The 27,364-nt window shown below is 53.3% G+C and overlaps 1 protein-coding gene across 1 annotated transcript in view; it reads left to right on the top strand.

Annotated features, from left to right (window-relative positions):
* ttn.2 (titin, tandem duplicate 2) overlaps nucleotides 1-27,364 on the top strand; it is a 171,725-nt gene that overhangs the window by 75,983 nt on the left and 68,378 nt on the right. Inside the window, exons 100-163 of the mRNA XM_078091002.1 lie at nucleotides 187-237; nucleotides 315-710; nucleotides 803-1,081; nucleotides 1,425-1,694; nucleotides 1,793-1,932; nucleotides 2,030-2,156; nucleotides 2,910-3,176; nucleotides 3,276-3,542; nucleotides 3,748-4,011; nucleotides 4,384-4,523; nucleotides 4,752-4,878; nucleotides 5,013-5,279; nucleotides 5,400-5,666; nucleotides 5,767-6,033; nucleotides 6,346-6,485; nucleotides 6,588-6,714; nucleotides 7,454-7,596; nucleotides 9,024-9,147; nucleotides 9,451-9,717; nucleotides 9,866-9,963; nucleotides 10,050-10,218; nucleotides 11,561-11,830; nucleotides 12,175-12,441; nucleotides 13,110-13,388; nucleotides 13,568-13,976; nucleotides 14,068-14,192; nucleotides 14,285-14,551; nucleotides 14,773-15,042; nucleotides 15,126-15,425; nucleotides 15,520-15,822; nucleotides 15,928-16,115; nucleotides 16,318-16,432; nucleotides 16,571-16,858; nucleotides 16,932-17,083; nucleotides 17,171-17,318; nucleotides 17,409-17,708; nucleotides 17,890-18,177; nucleotides 18,254-18,550; nucleotides 18,640-18,826; nucleotides 18,917-19,032; nucleotides 19,114-19,413; nucleotides 19,489-19,788; nucleotides 19,866-19,971; nucleotides 20,183-20,379; nucleotides 20,455-20,760; nucleotides 20,844-20,997; nucleotides 21,101-21,225; nucleotides 21,312-21,430; nucleotides 21,515-21,695; nucleotides 21,779-22,081; nucleotides 22,169-22,723; nucleotides 22,811-23,113; nucleotides 23,386-23,542; nucleotides 23,625-23,767; nucleotides 23,878-23,996; nucleotides 24,095-24,272; nucleotides 24,377-24,661; nucleotides 24,736-25,029; nucleotides 25,112-25,411; nucleotides 25,522-25,830; nucleotides 25,908-26,134; nucleotides 26,212-26,526; nucleotides 26,782-26,896; nucleotides 26,986-27,294. Coding sequence (XP_077947128.1) covers nucleotides 187-237; nucleotides 315-710; nucleotides 803-1,081; nucleotides 1,425-1,694; nucleotides 1,793-1,932; nucleotides 2,030-2,156; nucleotides 2,910-3,176; nucleotides 3,276-3,542; nucleotides 3,748-4,011; nucleotides 4,384-4,523; nucleotides 4,752-4,878; nucleotides 5,013-5,279; nucleotides 5,400-5,666; nucleotides 5,767-6,033; nucleotides 6,346-6,485; nucleotides 6,588-6,714; nucleotides 7,454-7,596; nucleotides 9,024-9,147; nucleotides 9,451-9,717; nucleotides 9,866-9,963; nucleotides 10,050-10,218; nucleotides 11,561-11,830; nucleotides 12,175-12,441; nucleotides 13,110-13,388; nucleotides 13,568-13,976; nucleotides 14,068-14,192; nucleotides 14,285-14,551; nucleotides 14,773-15,042; nucleotides 15,126-15,425; nucleotides 15,520-15,822; nucleotides 15,928-16,115; nucleotides 16,318-16,432; nucleotides 16,571-16,858; nucleotides 16,932-17,083; nucleotides 17,171-17,318; nucleotides 17,409-17,708; nucleotides 17,890-18,177; nucleotides 18,254-18,550; nucleotides 18,640-18,826; nucleotides 18,917-19,032; nucleotides 19,114-19,413; nucleotides 19,489-19,788; nucleotides 19,866-19,971; nucleotides 20,183-20,379; nucleotides 20,455-20,760; nucleotides 20,844-20,997; nucleotides 21,101-21,225; nucleotides 21,312-21,430; nucleotides 21,515-21,695; nucleotides 21,779-22,081; nucleotides 22,169-22,723; nucleotides 22,811-23,113; nucleotides 23,386-23,542; nucleotides 23,625-23,767; nucleotides 23,878-23,996; nucleotides 24,095-24,272; nucleotides 24,377-24,661; nucleotides 24,736-25,029; nucleotides 25,112-25,411; nucleotides 25,522-25,830; nucleotides 25,908-26,134; nucleotides 26,212-26,526; nucleotides 26,782-26,896; nucleotides 26,986-27,294 — 14,466 coding nt within the window. The remainder of the gene's footprint in view (nucleotides 1-186; nucleotides 238-314; nucleotides 711-802; nucleotides 1,082-1,424; nucleotides 1,695-1,792; nucleotides 1,933-2,029; nucleotides 2,157-2,909; nucleotides 3,177-3,275; nucleotides 3,543-3,747; nucleotides 4,012-4,383; nucleotides 4,524-4,751; nucleotides 4,879-5,012; nucleotides 5,280-5,399; nucleotides 5,667-5,766; nucleotides 6,034-6,345; nucleotides 6,486-6,587; nucleotides 6,715-7,453; nucleotides 7,597-9,023; nucleotides 9,148-9,450; nucleotides 9,718-9,865; nucleotides 9,964-10,049; nucleotides 10,219-11,560; nucleotides 11,831-12,174; nucleotides 12,442-13,109; nucleotides 13,389-13,567; nucleotides 13,977-14,067; nucleotides 14,193-14,284; nucleotides 14,552-14,772; nucleotides 15,043-15,125; nucleotides 15,426-15,519; nucleotides 15,823-15,927; nucleotides 16,116-16,317; nucleotides 16,433-16,570; nucleotides 16,859-16,931; nucleotides 17,084-17,170; nucleotides 17,319-17,408; nucleotides 17,709-17,889; nucleotides 18,178-18,253; nucleotides 18,551-18,639; nucleotides 18,827-18,916; nucleotides 19,033-19,113; nucleotides 19,414-19,488; nucleotides 19,789-19,865; nucleotides 19,972-20,182; nucleotides 20,380-20,454; nucleotides 20,761-20,843; nucleotides 20,998-21,100; nucleotides 21,226-21,311; nucleotides 21,431-21,514; nucleotides 21,696-21,778; nucleotides 22,082-22,168; nucleotides 22,724-22,810; nucleotides 23,114-23,385; nucleotides 23,543-23,624; nucleotides 23,768-23,877; nucleotides 23,997-24,094; nucleotides 24,273-24,376; nucleotides 24,662-24,735; nucleotides 25,030-25,111; nucleotides 25,412-25,521; nucleotides 25,831-25,907; nucleotides 26,135-26,211; nucleotides 26,527-26,781; nucleotides 26,897-26,985; nucleotides 27,295-27,364) is intronic.

The following is a 27,364-nucleotide window of genomic DNA, read 5'->3' as shown; positions in this document are numbered from 1 at the left end:
AATGTCATGTCGCTCCCATCAGTCCTACATGTGTTCATCTCTTCACACTTCTGTCCCTCATTCCATCTCTTCGTGCTTTCTATCCACGGTGTGATTCCACGTCTCCCAGCACGGCCATGTTTTATGTAGACTTTGAAACCTGATCCCAGTTTGTGCGTCATTTCATCGGAGTATGTTTCTGAACAGAGGGACAACCAGCAGAAGAAGCAGGAAGAGGAAGAGGAAGAGGGCTGAAACGTAAGGGAACTTCTGAGTTATCGACCCTGTTGTGCTCCATATCCGACAGCGAGGAGTCTTAATCGTTTGTGTTGCAGCCAAGCAGACGCCGTCCCCCGGGGAAGGCCGGGGCCGTGGCCTGAGGCCTGGAGGGAAAGGCCCGTCGCCGCCGGAGGAACCCTTCGGAGGATTCAAACTGAAAGCCGTCCCCCTGAAGTTCATCAAGAAGATCCAGGACATCGTGCTGCAGGAGGCCGAGTCCATCGGCTCGGCCGCCGTGTTCGAGTGCGAGGTATCGCCCTCCACCGCCATCACCAGCTGGATGAAAGACGGAAGCAACCTGCGCGAGAGCCCCAAGCACAAGTTCACCTCCGACGGCAAAGACCGAAAGTTGAACATCATCGATGTGCAGCTGTCCGACACCGGCGAATACACCTGTATAGCCAAGAACGCCGGCAAGGAGATATCCTGCACAGCCAAGCTCATTGTAGAAGGTATTTATCTCTTTGTGCCGTAACAACACAAGCTCAGAGGTGAGGGCAGAAAAATCACCTCTCTGGATTGTCTTCTTCCTTCCTCCCCACAGAGCTGCCGGTGAAGTGGATCAAAGAGCTGGAGGAGGAGACGTCCGCTCTGAAGGGTCAGCCCGTGTATTTGACCTGTGAGCTGAACAAGGAGAGAGACGTGACCTGGAAGAAGAACGGGAAGGTCCTGAAGAAACAGGCCGGCAAGATCCAGATCAACATCATTGGCATGCAGCACGCTGTGACCATCCAGAACTCCAGCGAGGACGAGACGGGGCTCTACACGTGTGAAGTGGCCAACCAGGAGGACGTCAAGACCTCCACCAACGTCAAAATCATCGGTGAGCATAACTCCACATTGAAACGCAGGCACTCACTACCAGTCTCTATAGAGCTGCACGGGAATGACTACACGTCTTATTCATAGGATATGATGTAATACGCTGATGACATGCAACAGTACAATTCTTCTGCACGTTTTACACATTTATATCCAGAAGTGGTTAATGTCCTGCGGATCATTTTGGGATAATCTGGCAAACTCAGATAAGGAGAAACCCTTTAACTTGTTTTTTCCTCCTCTACTCTGCCTTATGCTGCTTGTTCTACCTGGTATGTTAGTGGTGCACATTGTGTCGTCAACGGTTTGTCCGACTCTTATTCAGTAACGTTTCACTCCAACAGAAATAGTCAAGGACTGGATCGTGAAACCACTGAGAGACCAGCATGTGAAACCAAAGACTGCTGCTACGTTTAAATGCGAGCTCTACAAGGAGAGCCCCAACTGGAAGTGGCTGAGAGGAGAGACCGAGCTCACTCCTTCCGACAAGGTGGAGATCAAGAAGGATGGAAAGGAGCTGACACTCACCATCAAGAACTGTCAGCCCGAGGACGTAGCAGAATACGCCATGGAGGTGGAAGGACGCGTCTACACTGCCAAGCTAACACTTGGAGGTTTATCCATCAGCCTTCTTTCCTTCTTTTTAACCTGATTGCTAATCTTTCTGTCGGGGGGCTGATATTTACCGGCACTAATTCAACCTCTTTCTCAGAGCGGGAGGCTGAGATCCTGAAGCCTCTGGCCAGCGTTGAGGTGGTGGAGAAGGAAGATGCCATGTTTGAGACGGAGATCTCGGAGGAGGATGTTGCAGGAGAATGGAAGCTCAAAGGAGAGGTTTTGACCAGATCCCCGGTAGGACTTCATGGACTTGTTTGCTTCGAAATGAGTGTGTTTCTACTTTTGCGTATGTGTGTGTGTGTACATGTAAATGCTGTGATGTCTTCACCAGATGTGCGACATCCTAATGGAGGGTGGTGTGCGTAGACTCACTCTGAAGAGCTGCCAGGTGGAGCAGGCAGGAGAGGTCTCCTACCAAGCTCTCAATGCCATCACCAGCTCAATGCTCAATGTCAAAGGTAAGAAGGGCTTTGGGCACGTTAACTTGACAAATAAAAGCACAAGGTCTGGGAAGTGAAATAAAGCCGTATGGCACGTGAGAGCCGACCTTGGGTCTTTATTTAACAGTTAAATTCATCGACTTTATGCAGCAGGGAAAGAAGAGGAATCCCATCCAAAAGGTCTCCTGCGTGTTCGTGCTGTCCAAAGAAACAAGTGTTTGTCTGTTCATTTCTCTGTTGTTGATGAGGGTCAAAGGTCCGTCACATTCCACATTGTGTCAAATGTGAGTTGTGATGTTGCTCCACAGTAAAGTAGTATCTTCTGTAGTGAAATGTTTTATGTTTTATGGCCAGTTTACCAGTCAAACCAACAGCGGGCTCATGAATAGGTTCCTCCAACAGACATGAATCCCTGAGACTGCAGATCACACAGTTCAGTAACTCAATGTTAGTTAAATCAGACAGGAAGTAACTGCTGAAGAAAGACAAAGTGCCTGAAGAAGGAAGATTCTTGCCACATGCTTATAAAACTGAAGAAGTGAAGAATGTGTCTCATGACGAACCCTTGGAGACACGGCCGTACTTTAGCCTCCATCGCGTGGAGCCATTTAGGCTTTCTGTAGGGGATGGTTCTGTGGGACCCATCAATGGACCACGACCTAGTCCGCATCGGGGACACGAAGACCTGAGACACCTTTGGATTCCACTGAAGGCTGTAGGCTGTCGTACGTGTCGTTGATGTTCTGTACCTGTGTCACCTTTTTAACCCAGAGATCGAAATGGACTTTGTTGTCCCGCTGAAGGACATTTCTGTGCCTGAAAGGAAACAGGCTAAGTTTGAATGCACCATCACAAAGGATGTCCCTAAGGTCATGTGGTACCGAGACGCCGACGTCATCACGCCAGACCAAAAGCATGACATCATTGATGATGGAAATAAGCACATGCTGATTATAAACTGCTGTGAATTTGATGATGAGGATGAATATACCATTGCGGTTTTGGGCAAAATGTCCACAGCTCGACTCACGGTGGAGGGTAAGTCCGCCATCACTGGACCCTTTTATTATTATGACTCCATCCAGTTGGTTCAGTCCTCTTTTCAAAATAATTCATGTCTTACTAACACGATTGTAGGTATCAGGCTCAAATTTGTGTTGCCGCTAAAGGACCAGACAGTGAAGGAAGGCACGACGGCTCGGTTTGAGCTGGAGCTCTCTCACGAGAACGTGCCCGTCACCTGGTACAAGAACGATGTTAAGATCCACCCGAGCAGAACCGCGGTCACTCGGCTGGACGGAAAGAAACACGTGCTAGAAATGAAGGAGGTGACTCTAGATGACACGTGCCAGATTAAGGCCGAGGCCAAAGGAATCCCGTCCATGGCCAACCTGACGGTCATAGGTAAACCCAGAATGGTCCACCGTCTCCTGTCTCCGGGTCACAGCTCTTTGTCCACGTTGTGTCCTGTGTGACGCATTTGTGTTGTCTTGTTGTGTTCACCATGTGTAGGACTGATGTTTTGTACGTGGCGTTAGTATGTAGTACATGTGGTGTGCTCGTGTTGTTCATGTGCTATGGAGAGTCACCCCTGAATGTCCCATCACAGAGGGAGATGCGTACTTCACCGTCAAGCTGCAGGACTACACTGCAGTGGAGAAGGACCAGGTGGTTCTGGATTGCGAGCTCAGCAAAGACGTGGATGTCATGTGGTACCACGATGAGGCCGAGATCAAGACCTCCAAGACGGTGGCCGTTAAGGCTGAGGGCAAGCGCAGAACCCTGGTCATCAAGAGAGTGGGAGACAAGGACAAGGGACAGTACGTATGTGACTGTGGAACGGACAAGACGACGGCAACGCTCCACATTGAAGGTAAAAAAAACTAAACAACTTGTTCTTCACATCACCGCTCACCCTCCATCTGCAGCACGACCTAACCAAACCCCCAGAGCCACGCCCCCTTGTGTCACCACGCCACCCCAATGGAGATGGTAGCAGCACGCTACAGGGGTTTAAGGGAAATGGATGCATTTGTGTGTGTCTTTGTGTGCTTCGTAGTCTCTCCACGGCTCCCCTGCCACAACCAGCCCTTCATTCACAAACCCTTCATTGGTGTTCAGTACGTTGTGAAGAACTGAGCCAACAGCCTCACACCCCTTCTGTTGTCTAAGTGTTTTTGTGTTGCTGTGAGGTTTGTCTGAGCGTCTTCAGTAAGAGTCTTTGTCCCCCTCTCCTAAACGCCAGCTCGCCACATCAAGGTGGTTCGGCCGGTTTACGGCGCTGAGTTGTTTGACGGAGAGACGGCGCGATTTGAGGTGGAGCTCAGCGAGGACGACGTCCACGGCCAGTGGAGGCTGAACGGAGAAGTCCTCAGTCCGTCCGCCGTATGTGTCTCCTTCAACATGCACCAAGGCAGATGTTCTCTCACCTTCGGCTCCGATCCACTTTCATTTGGACTCAAGCCGGACGCGTCAAACCTCTCAGGGTCCAGATGTGCATCTTGAGAGCGTTTGATCTCCTGTTGGCGACAAATGACAGTGGATCGACCGCGGGACTTTTCCTCGCATCCTCCTGTTTGCTTTTTCACTGAAACGTTTCTCGGCCGTCTGCAGGACGTTGAGATTGTGGAAGACGGTGCCAAACACACGCTGGTGTTGTACAACTGCAAAATGCCTCAAACAGGCGAGGTGGCGTTCACCGCCGCCAACGCCAAGAGCTCGGCTAACCTGAAAGTGAAGGGTGAGCGCCCCCGTCCTCGCTGCGCCTCTCCAGCTCGCTGGTTTTACTTCTTGGGAAAGGAAAAGCCGCAGCGCAGCGGCTCCTTTGGAAGACCTCAGCGTTGTGAGACTGACCGTGTCTGTCTAAACCAACAGAGCTGCCCATCTCCTTCCTCACGCCGCTGACCGACGTGCACGTGTTCGAAAAGGACGAGGCAAGGTTTGACTTAGAGGTATCCAGAGAGCCCAAGAGCTTCCGCTGGCTGAAGGGATCTCAGGAGCTGTCCAACGACGAGACCTTTGAGCTCCTGGTGGAAGGAAAGCGACACGCTCTGGTTTTAAAATCAGCCAGGTACGAAGACGAAGCCAAATACATGTTTGAGGCTGAAGACAAACGCACTTCTGGGAAGTTGATAATCAAAGGTAACAGCAGTCGGACGGTCGCCTCTTGAAACCCATCGACCGGGAAACTCTTTGTGTGTTGTTTGTGTGTCTCTAGATGTAATACACTTCGTGTGTGTCCACGTTGGTTCTGTCTGTCAGGTATTCGCCTTGAATTCATCAAACCCATTAAAGACGTGACGGTGAAAGAGCGCGAAACGGCCGAGTTCAGCGCGGAGCTCTCTCACGAGAAGGTGCCGGTGGTCTGGTCCAGAAACAACGTGCGCCTGCACCCCAGCAAGGTGGTGCACATGTCTGTGGACGGACGGGTCCACGCGCTGGCCTTCAAGGAGGTCACCGTGGACGACACGTCCATGATCAAAGTGGAGGCCATGGACAAGAGCTCGGAGGCCATGCTCACCGTGCTCGGTCAGTCAGCTTCCAGGGATGAAGGCGCGTCCTTCGCTGAGCTGCCCTGTTTCTAAACTCTCGCTGGGCGCCGCTGTTTCTGTCGTGTTTCTCCTCGCAGAGGGCGACCTGTACTTCGCCGTGCGGCTCCAGAACTACGCCGCCGTGGAGAAGGACGAGGTGGTTCTGTCCTGCGAGCTGAGCAGGGCCGCCGCCGAGGTCCGGTGGTTCAGAGACGGCAACGAAATCTTTCCCTCTAAGAACGTCCTCCTCCAGTCGGACGGCAGGAAGCGCTCGCTGGTGATCAGGAAGGTTGCCCAGAGCCACGCGGGGGCGTACACCTGCGACTGCGGCACGGACAAAACCGCCGCCGACCTGAACATCGAAGGTAACCCCGCCCCCTGTGGCAATGAGACCTCGCCCACCGTCGTCCCTCTGGGCCTCCGTCCTCCATGACTGTCCTCTCCCTTTCTGTATCATAACGTCTGATACAAACTATTGTTTTAGGAACGTTTTTGTAAAAAGTAAGATTATGTCTTTCGGTCAACTAACATGTCTCCGTGTCTCTGTGGTCATGTCTTTATCTTAATGTCTTCATATCTTCACTCTCTGTCCTCGGGACAGCGTGACTCGGTCCTGGCAGGTTTCACTAGGCTCCGCCTCCTTTCTGGTCCCCTAATATCTCTCTAAACCTCTGCAGAGCGCGACATCAAGGTGGTCCGCCCTCTTTACAGCGTGGAGGTCACGGAGACCGAGACGGCTCGCTTTGAGACGGAGATATCTGAGGAGGATCTTCACCCCGCCTGGAAGCTGAGGGGGGAGACGCTCCACCCGTCCCCCGTAAGGTTCCACCTTGTTCTGTGGACACGTGTAACGTTTTGAGCCCCGGGTCCAGAGTGACAGGTTCTTCTGATTGTTTCACCGGTGGATCTTTATCCTCAGGACGTGGAGATCAAGGAGGAGGGATCCCGCCACGTGTTGATCCTCTTCAACTGCAAAAGGGAAATGGCTGGAAGTGTAGACTTCTCCGCGGCGAATGCCAAATCCTCAGCTCAGCTCAGGGTCAAAGGTGACAGAAATGACATCAGAACATTTATGTGTGTATCCAATCCGACCTTTGATCCTGAAGAGAAACAGACAAATCACACGCAGTTCTACTTGCAATGTCCAAGTGTCTTTCTGGTTGAATCTCCGTATTTTCATGAGCAACATGAGCAGAGTCCCCGATTCGCTGCCATATGTTCAACAACCAGATCGGAAAATCATTTAGACCTGAAGATGAATATTCACAGCGTCCGTGAGCTGAACTCTTAAATTGGACTTTGTGAAATCACGCTGGCTGTAATATGTTCTTCACGTCCCGGCTGTCACGATGTGACGCGTGAGGAGACGTTGGGTAACTCCTGTGAGGAGCGCCGCATTCTTTCCTTTTCCAGGAAGAAATGTCCACTGATTGTGATTGACAGGAGCAGATTGGCCCCCCTCTGATGGGTCTGGCGAGGGGAGCTCCCGGCCAATCGGGGCCGTCGGTTATTTTAAAAACCGAATGCCATATGTAGAGCAGGATGGCCGTGATTGGCAGTGGGGGGGCACGACCCCGCGCCTCACTGGTTTCCGCGGGTCGCATGCTAATGAGCTGCCCCCCCAGTGCCGAGTCTCAGGGAGGCCGTCTGCAGTTGTCCTGAGGGCGTCCAAGCTTGTCTTCAGCTTCACCATGAGGACGAGCCTCTGAGGACTAACCGGCGCTCTTTGGATCTACTGACCCTTTTCAGGGGGGGGGCTAATCATGTCTTCTCCCCAATCCAAAGCACGAGTGATCGGCCTGACGAGACCCCTGGACGACGCCACCGTGACCGCCGGGGAGACCGCCACCTTCCAGTGCGAGCTGTCCTACGAGGGCATCGCCGTCGAGTGGTTCCTGGGGGATCGCAAGCTGGAGCCCGGCGACAGAGTAAGTGACCCACTTCCTGTTCTGGTCCAGGGCCTTCGTACACAGTGTTCAGGTTCTTATAAGGGCCTGCTGGGTTCCTGCACTCGATCCTGGTTCTCAGAGGCTTTTGTGCCCCGCTGGCGTTTCTGCAGGTTATTTTTAACGAGTGCAGGAGGCGGAGTCTGCGGGGCAGGCGGCAGCAGCACATGTGTGACATGCAGCAGCGTTAGTTTGATCATCAGATGGAACCGGAGGACTGTGAGCAGTAAAAGTCGGGATTTCAACGTAACGAATGTGAAATAGATGATTCCTGACAGTTACGCGCTCTTCCTCCTGAACTAGAACAGAGAACATGCAAACAAAGCTTCGAGCTGCAGATTACATTTGATCCTGATTAGACTTCTTATAAATAATAATTGACTCTTTATTTATGTTTACAGAGTCGTTAAAACGCCCACAAACAAACTTACTTAGAACTTACAACAAGTTACAAACACAGATAGTCGTTCTAGTATAAGAAGATGAGGTGAAGGTGTGTTAGATTCCTCTGTGGTGGATTATGTTTCCGTAGGCTTGGTGTGAAATGCAGTCTGTGGCTGTGAGGTGAAATCAGCCATCAGGTGTCAAAGGTCATGCTGTGTAAAGGAAAGCAGCTGCCTGCCACGTTCAGCTGACTCGCTTTCATGTGCTGGAGAACCCAGTCAGTGCAACTTCCCTGTGAACCTCACAGACGAGGTTCAGGGAGGAAAAACACAACGAGAATTACAGGTCGTTTAGCTGACTTACATTCTATTCTTGCCTGGGGAGCAATTATGGGTCAGGTGTCTTGCTCAGGGACACTTTGTCACAGAACATGGAGCAGCCGGGCCTCAAACCGTCAACCTCTCTACTCCATCCGCCACCTTTGACCCCAGCATGATTTGGTTATGATATGGCTAACATGTGTGCTTCTCTGCCTATTACAGACCTGAACCCTACCAATCAGCAGCCTGTCACACAGTGCTCAGGGAACCACTAGCTCATATATTTTAACTTGCTGAGTGTCCAGGCACAGTTGTGGGCAGGTTAAAGCCTCCTAATAACTGACAAACAGTCAATAAAACCCTTAGAATAGTACAGAACACTTTAAGTAGCAGTCAGATTGTATGAGATGAAAGCTCAGCGGTGGATAACTGCGTCTGAGGAGGTTTGTTCACGTTTCCGTTTCAGCCAGTCAGAGTCCTCCGTCTATTCATCGTTTATTTAATCTTTGATTTCTTTGAAAATCCTTTTCTTTAAGCATCTGTTCTCAAAACAGATGGTTTTCTAATTGGACGGCGTTTGTACTGGAGTTTCGCCTTTGGTATCAGAATCATCTTTTGACACTTGGGGAAACTAAGTGTTCATTAAAGACCCTGAAAGTCCCTGTTCAGGGCAGATTAAACCTCCGTAATGACTCTGTTGAACAGGTGGTGCTGAAGGCGGAGGATAAAGTCCATAGTTTGACGCTGAGGGACGTCCAGCTGAATGAAGCCGGACAAGTGAGACTCACGGCCAAAGACTTCCAGACGGAGGCCAACCTCTTTGTCAAAGGTAGGATATACTGGTTCTGCTGGACTCTGCTGACTCTGCTGGTTCTGCTGGACTGTGATGACTCTGCTGGTTCTGCTGGACTGTGATGACTCTGCTGGACTCCTAGGACCCTACTGGGCCTCTAGAATTCAGTTTTATCCTTTGGTTTAACGTCTCACCTTTTGGTGGGGATGTCACAGGGTACTCCAGGGTGGGTCAGTACACTGTGACATCACAGGTGGGCGTGGCTACAGAACTTTCGCCACTTCCGACTCGTATCGCGTCGTTAAAAGCTGGAGCTGAATCGTGTCTTGACGCCTGCAGAGCCGGCAGTTGAGTTCTCCAAGCCTCTGGAGGACCAGACGGTGGAGGAGGAAGCCACCGCCACGCTGGAGTGTGAAGTCTCCAGAGAGAACGCCGAGGTCCAATGGTTCAGGGACGGACAGGAGATCAGGAAGACCAAGAAGTACGAGATGATCGTAGACGGGTACAAGAGGGCGCTACTGGTCCACGACTGCTCTCCGGACGACTCCAAGACCTACACCTGTGACGCCAAAAGCTTCAAGACCTCCTGCTTCCTCAACGTGGAACGTGAGTACAGCCTAATGGAGGAGAAGGAGAACCTCCTTAGGACCAGAAGGTTCCTTTGACTCCTCAATGCAGGAACCCTTTAGTACGCTCCTAACATGAACTATGATGTGATGATGATGATGTAATGGGTCGTCCCGTGCGTCCACAGCACCGCACATCGAGTTCTCCAAGCCGCTCAGCGACGTGGAGGTGAAGGAAAAGGAATCTGCCAGGTTTGAATGTGAAGTTTCCAGAGAGGACGTGAAGGTGAGATTTGCCCGTCATAATGAAATAAGAATGAAGGTTCTGATTATGTCGATCTGACCTTCTCCTCTCTGCTCGCCTCGCTACAGGTCCGCTGGTTCAAAGACGGAAGTGAGATCAGGAAGGGGAAGAAGTACGAGATCGTGGCTCAAGGTCGCCAGCACGTCCTTGTGGTCCACAAGTCGGTGTTCGACGACGAGGCCGAGTACGAGTGCGACGCCAAGACCTCCAAGTCCTCGGGCATGCTAACGGTCGTGGGTGAGGACCTCTGATGCTTCATACACATGATGCAACAGTTTAAATCAACGTTTACGTTTCATTGAAATGTGACATTCATTAATCTCGATTGCGATTAATGAATGTTGTTTTTACAAAGTCTTTACAAAGTGTGTCTTTCAGACACTGTTGCTTAATTGTTAATGTTATTTTAAAGACAAAACTTGTGTGATCATGATGGAGGCAGAACTCCACCTGCTGGAACATGTTGAACTAGCGACTCTTCCTGTTGTCCTCGTCCTCTTATGTTCTTCTCATGTTCTCTTACATTTAACGTGCCAACCATCTCCCCACGTTTAGCAGGACGTTCTTTAAGTGGTCCGTTATCCACTCGCCCCCCTTCTGTGTGACACGTGGAGTGATTCCTCTGCATAGTTCTCCGCTTTATGTCGCACCTCTTGTTTGTTTTACTTTCAATGCAATTCTCTTCACCTCGATGTGACTGACCGCAGCCAGCGGCCGTTATTCACGTTTTAATCAATGTTCAATTGGGGGGTTTAAAAAGAATGTTTGCCCATAAATACGATGTTATAATATTTTAAAGCATCATCAGAAGGTCTCAGAGAAATTCTCTGAAGGCCTCGAAAGGTGGAGAATATCTCAGTAGGTCTCAGAGGGTAGAGAATATCTCAGAGGGTGGAGATTATCTCAGTAGGTCTCAGAGGGTGGAGAATATCTCAGAGGGTGGAGAATATCTCAGTAGGTCTCAGAGGGTAGAGAATATCTCAGAGGGTAGAGAATATCTCAGTAGGTCTCAGAGGGTAGAGAATATCTCAGAGGGTAGAGAATATCTCAGTAGGTCTCAGAGGGTAGAGAATATCTCAGAGGGTGGAGAATATCTCAGTAGGTCTCAGAGGGTGGAGAATATCTCAGTAGGTCTCAGAGGGTAGAGAATATCTCAGAGGGTAGATAATATCTCAGAGGGTAGAGAATATCTCAGTAGGTCTCAGAGGGTAGAGAATATCTCAGAGGGTAGAGAATATCTCAGTAGGTCTCAGAGGGTAGAGAATATCTCAGAGGGTGGAGAATATCTCAGTAGGTCTCAGAGGGTGGAGAATATCTCAGTAGGTCTCAGAGGGTAGAGAATATCTCAGAGGGTGGAGAATATCTTAGTAGGTCTCAGAGGGTAGAGAATATCTCAGAGGGTGGAGAATATCTCAGTAGGTCTCAGAGGGTGGAGAATATCTCAGAAGGTGGAGACGGTCTCAGAACGCCTCAAAAGGTAGAGAAAGTCTGGTTGGGCCTCACAGGGTAGAGAAGGTCTCAGAAGTCTAGCAGCAGTTGGAACCTCCTGGGCCTTTACGTTCCATCCCTTTGTTCACAGAGGAGGAGACCCGGTTCACCAAGAACCTGTCCAACGTGGAAGGCACGGAGACCGACAGCGTGAAGCTGATCTGCGAGGTGTCCAAGCCTGGCGCTGAGGTCACATGGTACCGGGGGGAGGAGGAACTGCCGGAGGGGGGCCGCTACGAGCACATGGTGGACGGGAGGAGGAGGATCCTCCTGGTCCAGGACCTGAAGACGAGCGACGTCGGAGAGTACACCTGCAGGCTGAGCTCCGGCGCCAAGACCTCCGGGAGCCTGAAGATCAACGGTGAGGACCAGGGTCTTCTGTCCATGTGCTCCTGCTCTCTGAATAACGGTTTTGAGCTGATGGACACGAATAGACCTGACGATGAAGAGTAAAGATAGAAATGTACACACAGGTCTTTATACTTATATTCATAAATGTGTTTGTATTTGTATACAGACGCAAGAAGAAGAACCAAATGTTTTTATGACTTCAGACATGTTGGAGACATGTTGTACTTTGTTCATCAGTAAATCACAACTTCCTGTTCAACACAACGTGTGTAAACAAACTAGAGGAAGTAAAACTGCTTCCTGCTGTTATTAAACACAGAAGAAGAATCTCTCACGCTGCTTCCTGTGTTTCAGAGATGGCCGCCGAGTTCATCTCCAGGCCTCAGAACCAGGAGGTGGTGGAGGGCGAGAAGGCGGAGTTCACCTGCTCCGTCTCCAAGGAAACGTACCAGGTGAGGTGGCTGAAGGGCGACCAGGAGCTGGAGGCGGGAGACAAACACCAGACGCTGAGCGACGGCAAGAGACGCACGCTGGTCATCACGGCCTGCGAGCTCGGGGACGAGGGCAGCTACGTGGTGACGATCGGCGCCACCAGGGCCAGCGCCGACCTCACCGTGCTCGGTAAGCCCCGCCCACTCGCCTATAGTTTCTAGGGAGATTTCTTTTTTTTTGTTTATATTTCCATCTGTGTTTATTGGTTTCTTTGTCTCATTTTTGACTCGGAACAGTTTGATCTGAAAAATTCTAATTCTGATTCAAATGAAACAGAATCATAATAATATTCATATGGAAGCTCCTTTTGGCTCAAGATACCAAAATATATCCGTTGTGTTACGAGTTTATACGTATTATCATCATAAAGTTAACGCTCGTGGCACACGTGGACTTTTTCCACGGGTTTGTTTCATCTTGTATTTAAGTTTAGATATTTTAATTGCCTCTGCGATGCGGTGCAGGGGCAGAGAGGGAGCGCTGGGAACCGTAAGGTTGGTGGTTCAAGCGCCGGCTGCCCCATGTCCCATGTCGAAGTGTCCCTGAGCAAGACACCTGACCCCTAATGGTTCCCCGGGTAAATTGTAAAACGCCACGGGTTAAAAATGTAATGTAAGTCGCTTGGATAAAAGCGTCTGCTAAATGACCTGTAATGTGAAATAATACTTTTCTCAATAATTAAGAAGATCTTTTGACATTCGGATAATAGTTTAAATGTGGGCACAATAACACATTTCCAGCCCCTCTGGCAGTAGAACCTTTGTCTCATTCGTGTCTCCCGTGTTTCTGTCGTGCAGAGAAGCTGAAGGTCATCACGCCGCTGAAGGACACAGAGGCCAAAGAAGGTCAGGAGGTTGTCCTCAACTGCGAGGTGAACTCGGAGGGAGCGAAGGCCAAGTGGCTGAAGAACGAGGAGACGATATTTGAGAGCGGCAAGTACTTGATGGTCCAGAGGGACAACGTCTTCTCCCTGAGGATCAAAGACGCCCAGAAGGGAGACGAGTCCAACTACAGCGTCGTGCTGACCAATCAGAGAGCAGAGCAGGCCAAGAGCTCCTGCAGCCTCAGTGTCAAAGGTCAGTGAGGATTAGAGGCAGTATCAGCTTCATTAGTATGAATGACCTCCACAGCCAGCCGCTCCGTTGGAGTTTAAAGAGTATAAACCGGAGTAAACCGGCACAATTCCAATCCAAAGTTAAAGACTGATTGCTGAAGGGAAAGTCTCGATCATGTTGTGATGCTTTGTGCCGTTCAGAGGAGAATCTGAGGATCCTGGTCCCCCTGGAGGACATTGACACGCAGGAGAAGAAGACCATCAGCTTCTCCTGCAAGGTTAACCGGCCCAACGCCACTCTCAAGTGGATGAAGGCCGGCGAGGAGATCGTCTTCAGCAAGCGCCTTGTCTACAGGGTGGACAAAGACAAGCACACGCTGACCGTCAAGGACTGCACGCTGGCGGACGAGGGCGAGTACACCGCCGTGGCCGGAGACAGCAAGTCCACCGCCGAGCTGATCATCAGCGAGGCGCCCACCGACTTCAGCGCGCAGCTCAAGGACCAGACCATCACCGAGTTCGAGGACGCGGAATTCACCTGCAAGCTCACCAAAGAGAAGGCCGACGCCAAGTGGTACAGGGACGGACGGGAGATCAGAGAAGGACTGAGGTGAGCTTCAGGGAACTCCCACAACCACCAGACTGTGGGAAGGTTTGCTACCCACATGCTGTCATTCCATCATTTGTGTTTCTTCCCCCAGATACACGTTTGTCAGAGATGGAAAGTTCTGCACCCTTCGCATCAAGGAGTGCAGACCGGACGATGAGTGTGAATACGCCTGTGGTGTGGACGAGAAGAGAACCAGAGCCAGGCTCTTTGTGGACGGTGCGGTTCTTCGGGTTCCTCAGTATTAACTCGTCCCTCTTGTCTTCCCTGCTCTGGTTGACCTCGTGGTGAATTTGTCTCCGCCCCCGCAGAGACCCCGGTGGAGATCGTCAGACCTCCTCAGGACGTGTTCCAGCCTCCGGGCTCCGACGTGGTGTTCGAGGTGGAGCTCAATAAGGACCGGGTGGAGGTGAAGTGGTTGAGGAACAACATGACGGTGGTGCAGGGAGACAAGTACCAGATGGTGAGCGAGGGCAAAGTCCACAGACTGCAGGTCTGTGAGATCCGACCTCGGGATCAGGGAGAGTACAGAGTCGTCGCCAAGGACAAAGATGCCAAGGCCAAGCTGGAGCTGGCAGGTGAGACCTGGAAACGTGATGTCTGTATATCGTCCGTATTGGCTTTGTTGTATTATTGGTGGTATAGCAGCTGGTCTACGAAGACCTGCTCATTAGCTGTTAGCGGTGAAGCTAACGTTATTAGCCCCTCTTTTGTCAATTTGAACATAGATAGTTGTCTGCAAAATATGAAACATATCTACTGAACATCCACCAGTAACCATCTGTCCCTCCACCTGCAGCTGTGCCTCAGATCAAGACCACGGACCAGAGCTACGTCACCGACGCCAGGAAGCCCATCGTAATGGCCGTCCCTTACAGCGCCTACCCGAAGGCCGAGGCCGACTGGCTGTACGACAACCTAACGCTGCCTAAAGACGGCATACATACGTCCGCCGACCGCACAGAGTACCGACTGAAGGACCCCCTGAAGTCTGACGAGGGTCGCTACAAGATCATCATCAAGAACCGACACGGCGAGGGAGAAGCCTTCATCAACCTGGAGGTCATCGGTAAGGCATCACTTGGTGTAACTCTGCCTCTCAACTCCCAGAACTCCTAAACACCCAACTCAACCCTCGGGTCTTCTTTCCAGACGTACCCGGACCCGTGAAGAACCTGCAGGTGGTCGACACCGCTGATGGCGAGGTCAGCCTGGCGTGGGACGAGCCCGAGAGCGACGGCGGCACTAAGGTGCTGGCTTACGTGGTGGAGCGACGCGACACGAAGCGGAAGACCTGGACGCTGGCCACCGACCACGCCGAGAGTCCCGAGTACACGGTGACCGGCCTCCACAGGGACCCCATGTACCTGTTCAGGGTCTGCGCCAGGAACCGGGTCGGCAGCGGACCCAACGTAGAGACCGACAAGCCCGTACAGGCCAGGAACAAGTTCGGTGAGAACTACCGCGCTGTTGGCCTTGTACACACACACACGTGACACATTAATGCCTAAATGACTCCGATTTGTCTTCTGTTCTTCCTTTCAAGATGTTCCCGAAGCTCCTCTGAACGTCATCGTGGGAAACGTCACCAAGTTCGGCTGCACGGTCTCCTGGGAGCCTCCCGAGTCCGACGGCGGCTCCCCCGTCACCTCCTACGTCATCGAGCTTCGCGACAGGACCTCCGTGAAGTGGACCCCGGTGCAGGTGACCAAAGCTGACGATCTAAGCGCCATCGTCAACGACGTCATCGAGAACAAAGAGTACATCTTCAGAGTGAAAGCGCAGAACAAAGCCGGAGAAGGAAAGCCCAGCGCCGCCTCGCGGCCCGTCAAGATCATGGATCCTATCGGTAAGTCTGCATCCGTGGCTTCAATAAGGTTGTTACCAGCAGATGTTCTATACAATAAATGATATTATCTCATGTGTTGGTTTTTGTGTCCGCCCCCCCCTGCAGAGCGTCCCAGTCCCCCTCAGAATCTGGTCCATCAGGACCAGAATAAGAGCTCTGTGCAGCTCAGCTGGGAGACTCCTCTGACCAACGGAGGCAGCATGATCACCGGATACATCATCCAGCGCTGCGAGGAAGGAACCGACAAGTGGCTCCGCTGCAACGCTCGCCTCTGCCCCGACCTCTTCTACAAGGTGAGGGTTCAAATCCAACAGGAAGACGAACGTCTGGCTGCTTCAAAGCTACACCCAGGGCATGCCTCTCTGTGGGTGATTCTCCAATGCTTTCAAAATAAAAGCCCTTTAGTTTCTCTCGCAGTAAAAAAGAACCTCTAATTGTTTTCAAAGTCAAAGTGGCGAGTGGTTCATAATCTGAACAATGTCCTTTTTCCTTCAGGTGTCTGGTCTGAAATATGGAACCATGTACAACTACAAGGTGTTTGCAGAAAACGCCGCTGGAGTCTCTGACCCGTCGAACCTCATCGGCCCTCTGCTGGCCGACGACGCACACGGTGAGACAAACAGTGGCTAGTTGTTGGAACTATGTGAATAGTTCCAACAGCGACCTTCTTAAAACCTCACCTGCAATCTGAAATGAAGTTTCATTTCCCATCATGCCTCTCTCTCTCTCTCTCTCTCTTTACATTAAGTGGGTCCGTCCTTCGACCTGAGTGCCTTCAAAGACGGCCTAGAGGTGATCGTCCCTCAGCCTCTAACCATCAGAGTCCCCATCACCGGGTACCCGACCCCCGTCGCCAGGTGGACCTTTGGGGAGAAGGAGCTGACCACGGCGGACGAACGCGTCGCCATGACAACCAAGTCCACGTTTGTGGAATTGGTTGTGAGACCGAGCGTCCGCCCGGACAAAGGCACCTACACCCTGCAGCTGGAGAACGACGTCCTGTCCGTCTCCGGAGACATCGAAGTCAACGTCATCGGTACGCCGTCAAACTTACTAGGATCACTCTCGTTCACATTTTGGTCTAATTTATATGTTTCTGTCTGCTCCAGCGGCGCCCAGCGCTCCTAAGGACTTCAAGGTCCTGGAAGTGACCCGGCAACACGTCCACCTGAGCTGGGAGGCCCCAGAGCACGACGGAGGAAGCCCTCTGACTGGCTACCAGGTGGAGAAACGGGACATGTCTCGCAAGACCTGGGTCAAGGTATGACATTAACCAATGAAGTGAATGAGTTCTTAGAGCTCTTTACTTCAGTATTTGTCTTGGACGTCCATCTGTCCTCCCACGCAGGTGACCACAGGTATCCAGGATCAGGAGTACACCGTCACCGACGTGGTTGAAGGGAAGGAGTATCTGTTCAGAGTCACCGCCTGCAACAAGTGTGGCCCTGGAGAGCCGTCGTACATCGACGAGCCCGTCAACGTCTCCTCTCCAGCCAGTGAGTCAAACGTTGGGACGTACAAGCCGAGAGAGGAGCGAATAGTCTTAAGAAGTGTTGTAAGAGGTTTCCTCCCGTCTGTCCCTCCAGCCATCCCCGACCCCCCAGAGAACCTGAGGTGGAGGGACAAGTCGGCCAGCAGCATCTTCCTGACCTGGGAGCCGCCAAAGTACGACGGCGGCTCCGGCATCCGTGGCTACAACGTGGAGCGCTGCCAGAGAGGAACGGACAAGTGGGAACCCTGCGGGGACACGATGCCGGAGCTGAAGTGCCAGGTGACGGGTCTGGTGGAGGGCCAATGGTACGCCTACCGAGTCCGAGCCCTGAACCGCCTCGGAGCCGGCCGGCCCTGCAAGGCCACCGACGAGATCCAGGCCGTCGATCCCAAAGGTACCCAGTTCTTTGAGATGTAATGGAAACCCATCAAAACGTATTCCACATTCAGTTGTTCATTATAAAGGATGAAACTGCATCCACAAAGTTCACCAGGTCCTACCAGACGAGCTTCATCGTTCCCCTTTCCTGTAAGCTGTGACCTCTGACCGACCTCTCGTCCTAACTGTCACCGCAGAGCCTCCGGAGATCCAGCTGGACGCTAAACTCCTGGCCGGTCTCACCGCCAAGGCCGGCAGCAAGATCGAGCTCCCCGCCGAGGTGACGGGAAAACCTGAGCCCCGGGTGAAATGGACCAAGGCCGACCTGGTCCTCAAACCGGACGACAGAGTGTCCTTTGAGGCCAAGACGGGACACTCCACCGTCACAATCGCCAAGACCAAGAGAGACGACAGCTCCACCTACATCATCGAGGCCACCAACAGCAGCGGCCGCGCCACCGCCACCGTCGACGTCAACATCCTCGGTAAGACTGGATCCAAAGTTTACACAAAGACCTGCTGTTAGTTTCTCGTCAGTTGAATGAAAGTTTGGTCGCACAGATAAACCCGGCCCTCCGGCTGCTTTCGACATCTCTGAGATCACCAACGAGACGTGCTTCCTGGCCTGGAACCCTCCGCGTGACGACGGCGGCTCCAGAGTCACCAACTACATCGTGGAGCGCCGAGCCGCCGACAGCGAGATCTGGCACCGGCTGTCCTCCACCATCAAACTGACCACCTACAAAGCCGTGGACTTGGTCAAGTTCAAGGAGTACGTCTTTAGAGTCTTCGCTGAGAACCAGTTTGGTGTTGGTCCGCCAGCTGAGCACCCGCCCATCATCGCCAGATACCCCTTCGGTAGGTCACGGGACCACAGACCTGTTTGGGCTCAGTGCACCATTGTGGCAAAGCCGGGACTAACCTGCCCCCCCCCTTCTCGTCCTCAGACACGCCTGGAGCTCCTTACAAGCTGGAGGCTTCGGACATCGCCAAGGACTCTGTGACTCTGGCCTGGTACGAGCCTGATGAGGACGGAGGAAGCCCCATCACCGGCTACTGGGTGGAGAGACATGAACCCGACCACGACAAGTGGATCAGATGCAACAAACTGCCCATCAAAGACACCAACTACAGGTGGGGCCACCCGCTGTCTGCTGCCTCTAAAGCCTTTCGCCTCCCGCGTTGTGTTCCAGTGTGTTGAGACGTGGTGTTTCTGCCCTGCAGAGTCAAAGGTCTCCCCACCAGGAAGAAGTACAAGTTCAGAGTCCTGGCTGAGAATCTGGCTGGAACTGGAAAACCCAGCAAGGAGACGGACCAGATCCTCATCAAAGACCCAATCGGTACAACATCTACATCCGCACTTGGGTTGTGTTCAAGACTCGGTTCCAAACATTGAAACCATCACGTTCTTCTTCCTCCAGATCCTCCATGGCCTCCTGGGAAACCTACAGTGAAGGATGTGGCTAAGACCTCCTGCTTCCTGACGTGGAGCAAACCGGAGCACGACGGCGGAGCGAAGATTGACGGCTACGTCATTGAGATGCTGAAGAGCGGAACCACGGACTGGATCCGCCTGGCGGACAACATCAACATCCTGGAGCACTTCCTGAAAGGCCTGATGGAGAAGCAGGAGTACTCGTTCAGGGTGAAAGCCCTCAACATGGCCGGAGAGAGCGAACCCAGCGAGCCCAGCGAGCCGGTGCTCTGCAAAGAGAGACTCAGTAAGAAACAGTGACACTCCCATCCTCCAGACACGGCGAGCCGACGTTCCACAACCTTTGTCTCCCTCCCCACAGACCCTCCCACGGCGCCCCGCTGGCTGGAGGTCGTCAGCATCAGCAGGAACAGCGCCGACTTGAAGTGGACGCTGCCTGAGCGCGACGGAGGCTCGCCCATCACCAACTACGTGGTGGAGAAGCGTGACGCCCGGCGCAAAGGCTGGCAGGCCGTGGACACCACGGTGAAGGAGCTGAAGTACACGGTGACGCCGCTCAATGAGGGGTCGCTCTACGTGTTCCGCGTGGCGGCCGAGAACGCTGTCGGCGTGGGACCGTTCTGCGAGCTGGCCGACTCGGTGCTCGCCAAAGACTCCTTCGGTGAGTCAGAGAGCGCTTTCAGTCCCAGAGCATTTGAATCGGGAGGACAAAGATGATGAGGGCTCTTCTTGTTTCAGCCGCTCCGGGGCCGCCGTACGCCCTCGCTGTCAATGCTGTGACCAAGAGATACGTGGACCTGCAATGGGAGGAGCCTAAGAACGATGGTGGCAGACCAATCCTCAAGTAGGCTCTTCTTATTGGCTGGAGAAGTTTTAAATGATGAATATGCTCCGTCTCTTATCCGTATAGCTTCTCCCCCTGCTGTGATCTGGTGATGTTTTTATATCTTTTAATAGAAGACATTTTAGATCTAACTCGTCGGTCCCGGTATTCATGCTCCAGCGGCGGTTACAGTATAAAGGTGTGTTTACCTGTCGGTGACCCCGCCTTACAGGTATTCCCTTGAGAAGATGGAGAAGCTTGGAACCCGCTGGGTGAAATGTGGAAAGACCTCGGGTCCGGATTGTAAGTACCGAGTGACCGACGTCATCGAGGGCACCGAGGTTCAGTTCCAGGTCAGCGCCGAGAACGAAGCGGGCGTCGGCCACCCCAGCGAGCCCACCGAGATCCTCGCCATCGAGGACCCAACAGGTCGGTCCGGCAGTGAGTAACGGCCCGTTAACAACGTAGGAGACGAGTCTAAACCTTCCGTCCTTTCTCGTCCAGGCGTCCCATCGCCGCCCGTCGAGCTGCACGTGACCGGCGCCAGCCGCGACTTCCTGTCCATCGCCTGGAAGCCGCCACAAAGGGACGGCGGCTGCCCTATCAGCGGGTACCACGTGGAGATGTGCGCCGCCGGCACAGAAAAGTGGATGCGGGTCAACTCCCGTCCAGTGAAGGAGCTGAAGTACCGCGTGGACGAAGGCGTCGTCCCCGAGAAGGAGTACATCCTGAGAGTGAGAGCCATCAACTCCGTGGGGGTCAGCGAGCCCTCCGACATCTCCGAGAACGTCTTCGCCAAAGAGTCCGACTGTGAGCGCGTCTGCTGGTCCTCAACGGGTCACGTCTCCCCTGGAGACCCTCAGACTAACACACACCTGTGTCTCTGGCTCCAGGTAACCCCACGCTGGACTTTCAGACTCTGGACCTGGTTGTCGTGGAAACAGAGAAGCTGCACATCCCGGTTCCCTTCAGGGCGGTGCCGGCGCCCAGGATCACCTGGCACAAAGACGGCAAGGAGCTGAAGGCCGACGAGCGCCTCGGCTTCAGGTCAGGGAGGAACTTTTATCAAGTGTTTGAAATGGTTAATAATGTCCACCTGTGATGTCTTCTGTCAGCAGCAGTGGCTGATGGGATTGTTTGTGTCCAACAGGAAGGAGTATATTTCCTGTCACCTGGAGATTGACAGCAGCCTTCACGCTGATGCTGGACAGTACAAAGTGACACTGGAGAACAAACTGGGAGCAGCCAGCGCCGCCATCAACGTCAAAGTCATCGGTACGCAACCACACGCGTCCGGTTGTGTCTCCGTCACGTGGACGTCCCCCTCAGGGTTCCCGATTGACACGTCTCTCTGTCCTCAGGGCTTCCTGGTCCATGTAAGGAGATACTTGCCTCGGAGATCACAAAGAGCTCCTGTAAACTGTCCTGGGATCCCCCGGACTACGACGGCGGCAGCCCGGTCGTCCACTATGTCCTGCAGGTCCGGGATGAGGCATTTGACCGTCTTTGAGCCGGACATCGGGCCCGAAGGATTCCCACACTGATTCTTCTTCTGTTTGTGCAGCGGCGCGAAGCCGGCAGGAGGACGTACGTCAACATGATGTCCGGAGAGAAAAAGGTGAGCTGGAATGTCAAAGACCTGATCCCCAACGGAGAGTACTACTTCAGAGTCCAGGCCGTCAACAAGATCGGAGGAGGAGAGTTCATCGAGCTCCGTAACCCGGTCATCCCTGAGGACCAGAAACGTGAGAACCAACACTTCCTGTTCCACAGAGTGCTTCTGAAGATGCATCTTATGCCCAATCAAAATGTTTCTGTCTCGTCCCAGACGCTCCCGACCCGCCGGTGGACGTGGAGACCCACAACCCCACGTCCAGCACCGTCACCCTGACCTGGAAGCCTCCCATGTACGACGGCGGCGCCAAGATCATGGGCTACATCCTGGAGAAGCAGCAGAAGGGCGAGGACAAGTGGGAGAGGTGCAACGACTTCCTTGTGCCTGTCCTGTCCTACACCGTCAGAAGGCTGACGGAGGGCAAGAGCTACGCCTTCAGAGTCAGTGCGGAAAACGCAGCCGGGGTCAGCGAGCCTTCGCGCGGCACGCCATTCGCCAAAGCCTCTGACGCCATCGGTGAGGACGCCGTCTTCTCGCTGAGACCCAGACGCTCCGATTGAGACCACTCCTCGTCCACTCATTTGTCCTTCTGTTCTCGCTCAGATCCTCCCAAGGTGTTCCTGAGCGGCAGCTTGCAGTCCGGCCTCAGTGTCAAACGAGGCTGCGAGATCCGTCTGGACGCCAACGTCTCCGGCTCGCCGTACCCTCAGATCACCTGGTACTGGAACAACCAGGTGATCCGGCCCGAGGCGCTCCGCAAGAGGCCTGAGAAACCCCTGAAGAAGAAGGTGGAGAAGAAGGAGGAGGTTAAGACAGAGGAGGGAGAGGCCGAGAAGAAAGAGGAGAAGGAAGGAGAGGAGAAGAAGGAAGGAGAGGTCAAGGAAGGAGAGGAGAAGAAGGAAGGTGAGGTCAAGGAAGGAGAGGTTAAGGAAGCAGAGGGGAAGGAAGGAGAGGAGAAGAAGGAGGAGACAGCACAGCCCGAGGTGGAGGAGACCGACTACCCAACAATAAACGAGCGTCTGGCCATTGACAACCGCCACAGAGGCTCCTCCTCCATCGCCATCAGGGACTCACTGCGAGTGGACCACGGCGTCTACATGGTGAAGGTGGAGAACGACCACGGCAGCGCCTCGGCAACGTGCGAGGTCAACGTGCTCGGTGAGGACCACTTCCGTTCCATTGGGGGAATCGCCTTTTATGTTAAAGACATCCGCAGGAATAAAAACACGCTTTGTGGCTCCACAGATACTCCCGGCCCTCCGGTGAACTTCACCTTCGAGGAGGTGAGGAAGAACTCTGTGATCTGCAGGTGGAGTCCTCCTCTAGACGATGGCGGCAGCGAGATCCTCAACTACACTCTGGAGAAGAAGGACAACTCCAAGCTGGAGATTGGGTGGAGCTGCGTCACCTCCACGCTGAGGGGATGTCGCTACCTGGTCCCCAAACTCATCGAGAAGAAGGAGTACATCTTCAGGGTGGTGGCGGAGAACAAGTTGGGCGCCGGTCCACACTGTATCTCCAAAGCTCTCATCGCCAAGAATCCTTTCGGTATGCTGCTTTGTACTATTGCTGCTGTTTATGCCAGCAGCTGTTTGCTTACATCATCTGGAATCTCTATATTATCAGATATGAGCACATACAGTATGTTGGATGTTCCTAATTACTTGTTGTCCCCACAAACCTGTTTTCTAATGATCCTTCAGACTTTAGGATGTAGAGTTTGCTGTCTGTGAAGTTTTGTAAATAATTCAAATTATTACTTTATTAATTTATTAAAGAATGTTTTGTACAAGAACAAACAGTATCTTTGTCCTCCTCAGAACCTCCTGAGGCTCCTGAAAAGCCAGAGATCGATGATATCACAGCGAACAGCATGCTGGTCACCTGGAACATGCCCAACGACAACGGCAGCCCCATCCTGGGATACTGGGTGGAGCGCCGCGAGATCAACAGCTCGCACTGGGCGCGCGTCAACAGGTGAGGAAACTCCCAAACACATCGGCCCACCAAAGTGCCTCTGCTGGCTCTCTGAAGCCTCCCTCTGTCTCCCGGTCCTCAGGAACATGGTCTCTGACACCGAGCTGAACGTAGAAGGTCTGCTGGAGGGCTTCACTTACATCTTCAGGGTGGCGGCTGAAAACCAGGCCGGCCCTGGAAAGTTCAGTGGTCCCTCCGAACCCAAAACGGCCCAAGCTCCGATCCGTACGTCAACGGCATAAATGTCCAGTGGAGGGAAATACTCCAAACAGCTAATCAGATAAACTGACGCATCGTAAGTCTCTAATCTGGACGTTGTTTTGCTGACACTCTAGTACCTCCTGGACCTCCGACTGCCAGAGTGGTGGTGACTACCGACCACTCCATCGACCTGGAGTGGGATCCACCAGCGGACAACGGCGGAGGAGAGATCCTGGGATACCACGTGGATAAGGTCAGACATGCGTCCTCCTTTCTTTATTTTCCATCAGACCTTTGACTGCATTCATTTCGGTGCAGACTAACGTGCCTCTGTTCTGCGGTGTTCTTCAGGTCATGGCTGGTACCAAGGACTGGTCCAGGTCCACAGAACGTCCATGGAAGTCCAGGGCCTTCACTGTCTACGGAGTCCGCGAGGGAGCCAAGTACCTGGTCAGGGTCATCGCATGCAACGCAGCCGGAGAAGGAACACCAGGATTCACCGAGTCAGTTTTCGTCAGGAACCCAGCAGGTCAGCCCAAAAGAACCAGAAGGACTGTGGCTGGGATTTCATTAGGTCCACCGTGGTCTCGTTCAGTGACCATGGAAGTATCAGATATCTGTTTCTGTCCACAGAGAAGCCGCTGATTGAACTGGAGCTGTCCGTCAGGAACGGCGTGGTCATCCGAGCCGGAGAGACGCTCCGTTTACCTGCAACAGTGACGGGTAAACCTTACCCGTCCATCACCTGGACCAAGGACGACGCCAAACCCGACAAAGACCGCGTGGAGATCCTCACTGAGGGCGACGACAGCATTGTTTCCATCAAGAACGTCCAGAGGAAGGACTGCGGCAAATACCACATCTCTGCTTGTAACCCCAGCGGCACCAAGGCTGCTGCGATCAGGGTGGACGTGATGGGTGAGTGAAGGTCCACCAAGGACTCCGTGACACCACAGAGGGGACATAGATGGATAACCTTGTTGTATCCTCAGATGTCCCTGGACCCGTCACGGACCTGAAACCTGTCGTGGTCACTCGCAAGATGATCTTCCTGAACTGGGACGACCCGGACGATGACGGGGGCAGCGACGTCACCGGCTTCATTGTGGAGCGAAGGGACGCCAAGATGCACACATGGAGGCAGCCCATCGAAACGGCCTCGTCCAAGTGTGAATGCGTGGGCATCATGGAGGGTCAGGACTACATGTTCCGCGTCATCGCCAAGAACAAGTACGGAATGGGCCCGCCCTTAGAGCTGGGACCCATCAAGGCCGTTGACCCCCAGGGTGAGTTCTAACTTCCTTTTGACTCAGAAGTCTCAAAATATCTCTCTAGTGAGCAGATCAGGACCTCGGTTGTACTCTGCAGGTCCACCGTCGTACCCCGAGAAGTTCCACTACACCGAGCGCACCAAGAACTCCATCACACTGACCTGGAAGCCTCCGCGTAACGACGGCGGCAGCCCCGTCATCGGCTACTTCGTTGAGAAGAAGAGGCCGGACCAGCAGGCCTTCGAGCTCTGCAACGCTGAGATCTGCCCCAACATGAGCCTGACTGTGGAAGGTCTGGAAGAGGCCTGGATGTATGAATTCAGGATCAAGTGCGCCAACCTAATCGGAGAGAGCGAGCCATCCATCCCGTTGACTGTGGTCATCCAGGACGACGAAGGTGAGGTTGGATGTTTGGAAAGGACTTTTCTGCTCACGCTGGACCGTCAAGGCTTGAGATGTATTAAATAAAGGATTGAGCCTTTATTCATTTTGTTCCTGTCCTCTCAGTGTCTCCGGAGGTCCACATGCTGAAGCACTTCAAGGGCGACTGCATTACTGTGAAGAAGGGCGAGCCCATCGAGATCCCGGCGGATGTCCTGGGTCTCCCCATCCCAAAGATCGAGTGGTCCAAGGACGACGTGGTGATCGAGCAGCCCACCGACACTCTGCTGTTGGAGACGGAGGTGACCGGCCGAATGAACGCAAAGACCACCCTGACCATCCCAGCGGCCAACAGGAGGGACGGCGCCAGCTACACCGTGTGCGCCTCCAACAACATGGGTTCGGCTAAGCACACCGTCACCGTCCTGGTGCTGGGTGAGTGGAAACACGTCGGCGCATCAGTCAGACACCGCCTGCTTAGAGTCTACTGACTGTTCCTCTGCTCCTCTCAGACCGACCACTTCCACCCAGGAATGTGTCCGTGTCCAACATCAGGGCGGAGTCTTGCTACCTCCGCTGGGACGCGCCGCTGGACAACGGGGGCAGCGAGCTGACCAACTACATTGTCGAGAAGAGGGATGTGTTGAAAGAGGAACCGGAGCTTGAAGAAGGAGAGGAAGCTCCGCCTGAGCCCCAGTGGGAGGTGGTCACCACCACCATCGTCGAGAGGAAATTTGGAGTAAGTGGAGATAATAGTATGAGGGTCGTCGCAGTGTTTTAAAGGCCGGTTTTCACTCTAAACTTCCTCTCCTGCAGGTGTGGAACCTGGAGACCAACAAGTCCTACTTGTTCAGGATCAAAGCCGAGAATCGCTACGGTAAATCTGACCCCTGCGCAACGGAGGAAGTCCTGATCACCGACCCGTTCGGCCTCCCAGGCCCACCAGAGAAACCGACCATCGCCGAGTACTCCAAGACCTCCATGACCCTAACCTGGCAGCCTCCCAGAGACAACGGCGGCTCTATGATTGTCGGCTACTGGCTGGAGAAGAGAGAGAAAGGCACCGGCTACTGGGCCAAAGTCAACAAGACGCCAGTGAGCAAGAGGGGCGTGAAAGGCTGGGAGTTCCAGGTAAGCAGCTCGGCTGACAGCAACTGTAGGATCTGTACTTCTGAACTTCAGGTTAAAGCCACACACACCTGAAACTGAGTCTGAGGAAAGGAAAACAACGTTTACAGGAAGTTCACAAGTCTGTCAGATGGACTCCGGCTTTAGGTGCTTCGTCCAGGCCTCTGTGTTGGCCCTGTATGGTCCAACACTGACCTTTGAGGAGGCCTCCTAGCCCCCGGAGTCTTTTGAATGCTCTCATCCATCTCCTTCTTCCAGGTGACTCGTCTGATCGAAGGGTTGGAGTTTGAATTCAGAGTTGCTGCCAGTAATTCTGCAGGAACGGGACCGTTCAGCGGACCGTCTGACTCTGCCTTCGCTGTCGATCCATTGAGTGAGTAAAAAGAAGGATGATGAGTCTCTAGATATCAAAACAAGTCGCCGTCCTGGAAGATGATGAATAACTGTGTCTTCCCCCTGCAGCCCCCCCGAGCATGCCCGCTGCCCCCGAGGTGGTGGACAAGACAAAGCACAGCGTAACGCTGTCCTGGAAAGCCCCGGAGAGTGACGGAGGAAGCCCCATCAAGGGCTACATGGTGCAGATCCAGGACGAGGGCTCCTCGGGGTGGGTGAGCGTCAACGACAAAGACTCCCTCCACCCCACCACCGAGTTCACCATGCCCAGCCTCCGCGAGCTCAAGCGCTACCGCTTCAGGATCATTGCCGTCAACGACATCGGCGAGTCCGACCCGAGCCCCCGCACCAGCGAGGTTCTGGTTGAGGACATCCAGCGTATGTCCCCATTTAGCACGACAAACAGTCTTCGAAGTGTGTCTCTGTCCTTTACTGATGTTTCCGCCGA

The sequence above is a fragment of the Gasterosteus aculeatus genome, chromosome 16 (genome assembly GCF_964276395.1).
Source record: "Gasterosteus aculeatus chromosome 16, fGasAcu3.hap1.1, whole genome shotgun sequence".
In the NCBI taxonomy this organism is placed as follows: Eukaryota; Metazoa; Chordata; class Actinopteri; order Perciformes; family Gasterosteidae; genus Gasterosteus; species Gasterosteus aculeatus.
The sequence above is the reverse complement of the archived record's forward strand: the minus strand, read 5'-3'. Positions and strand labels throughout refer to the sequence as shown.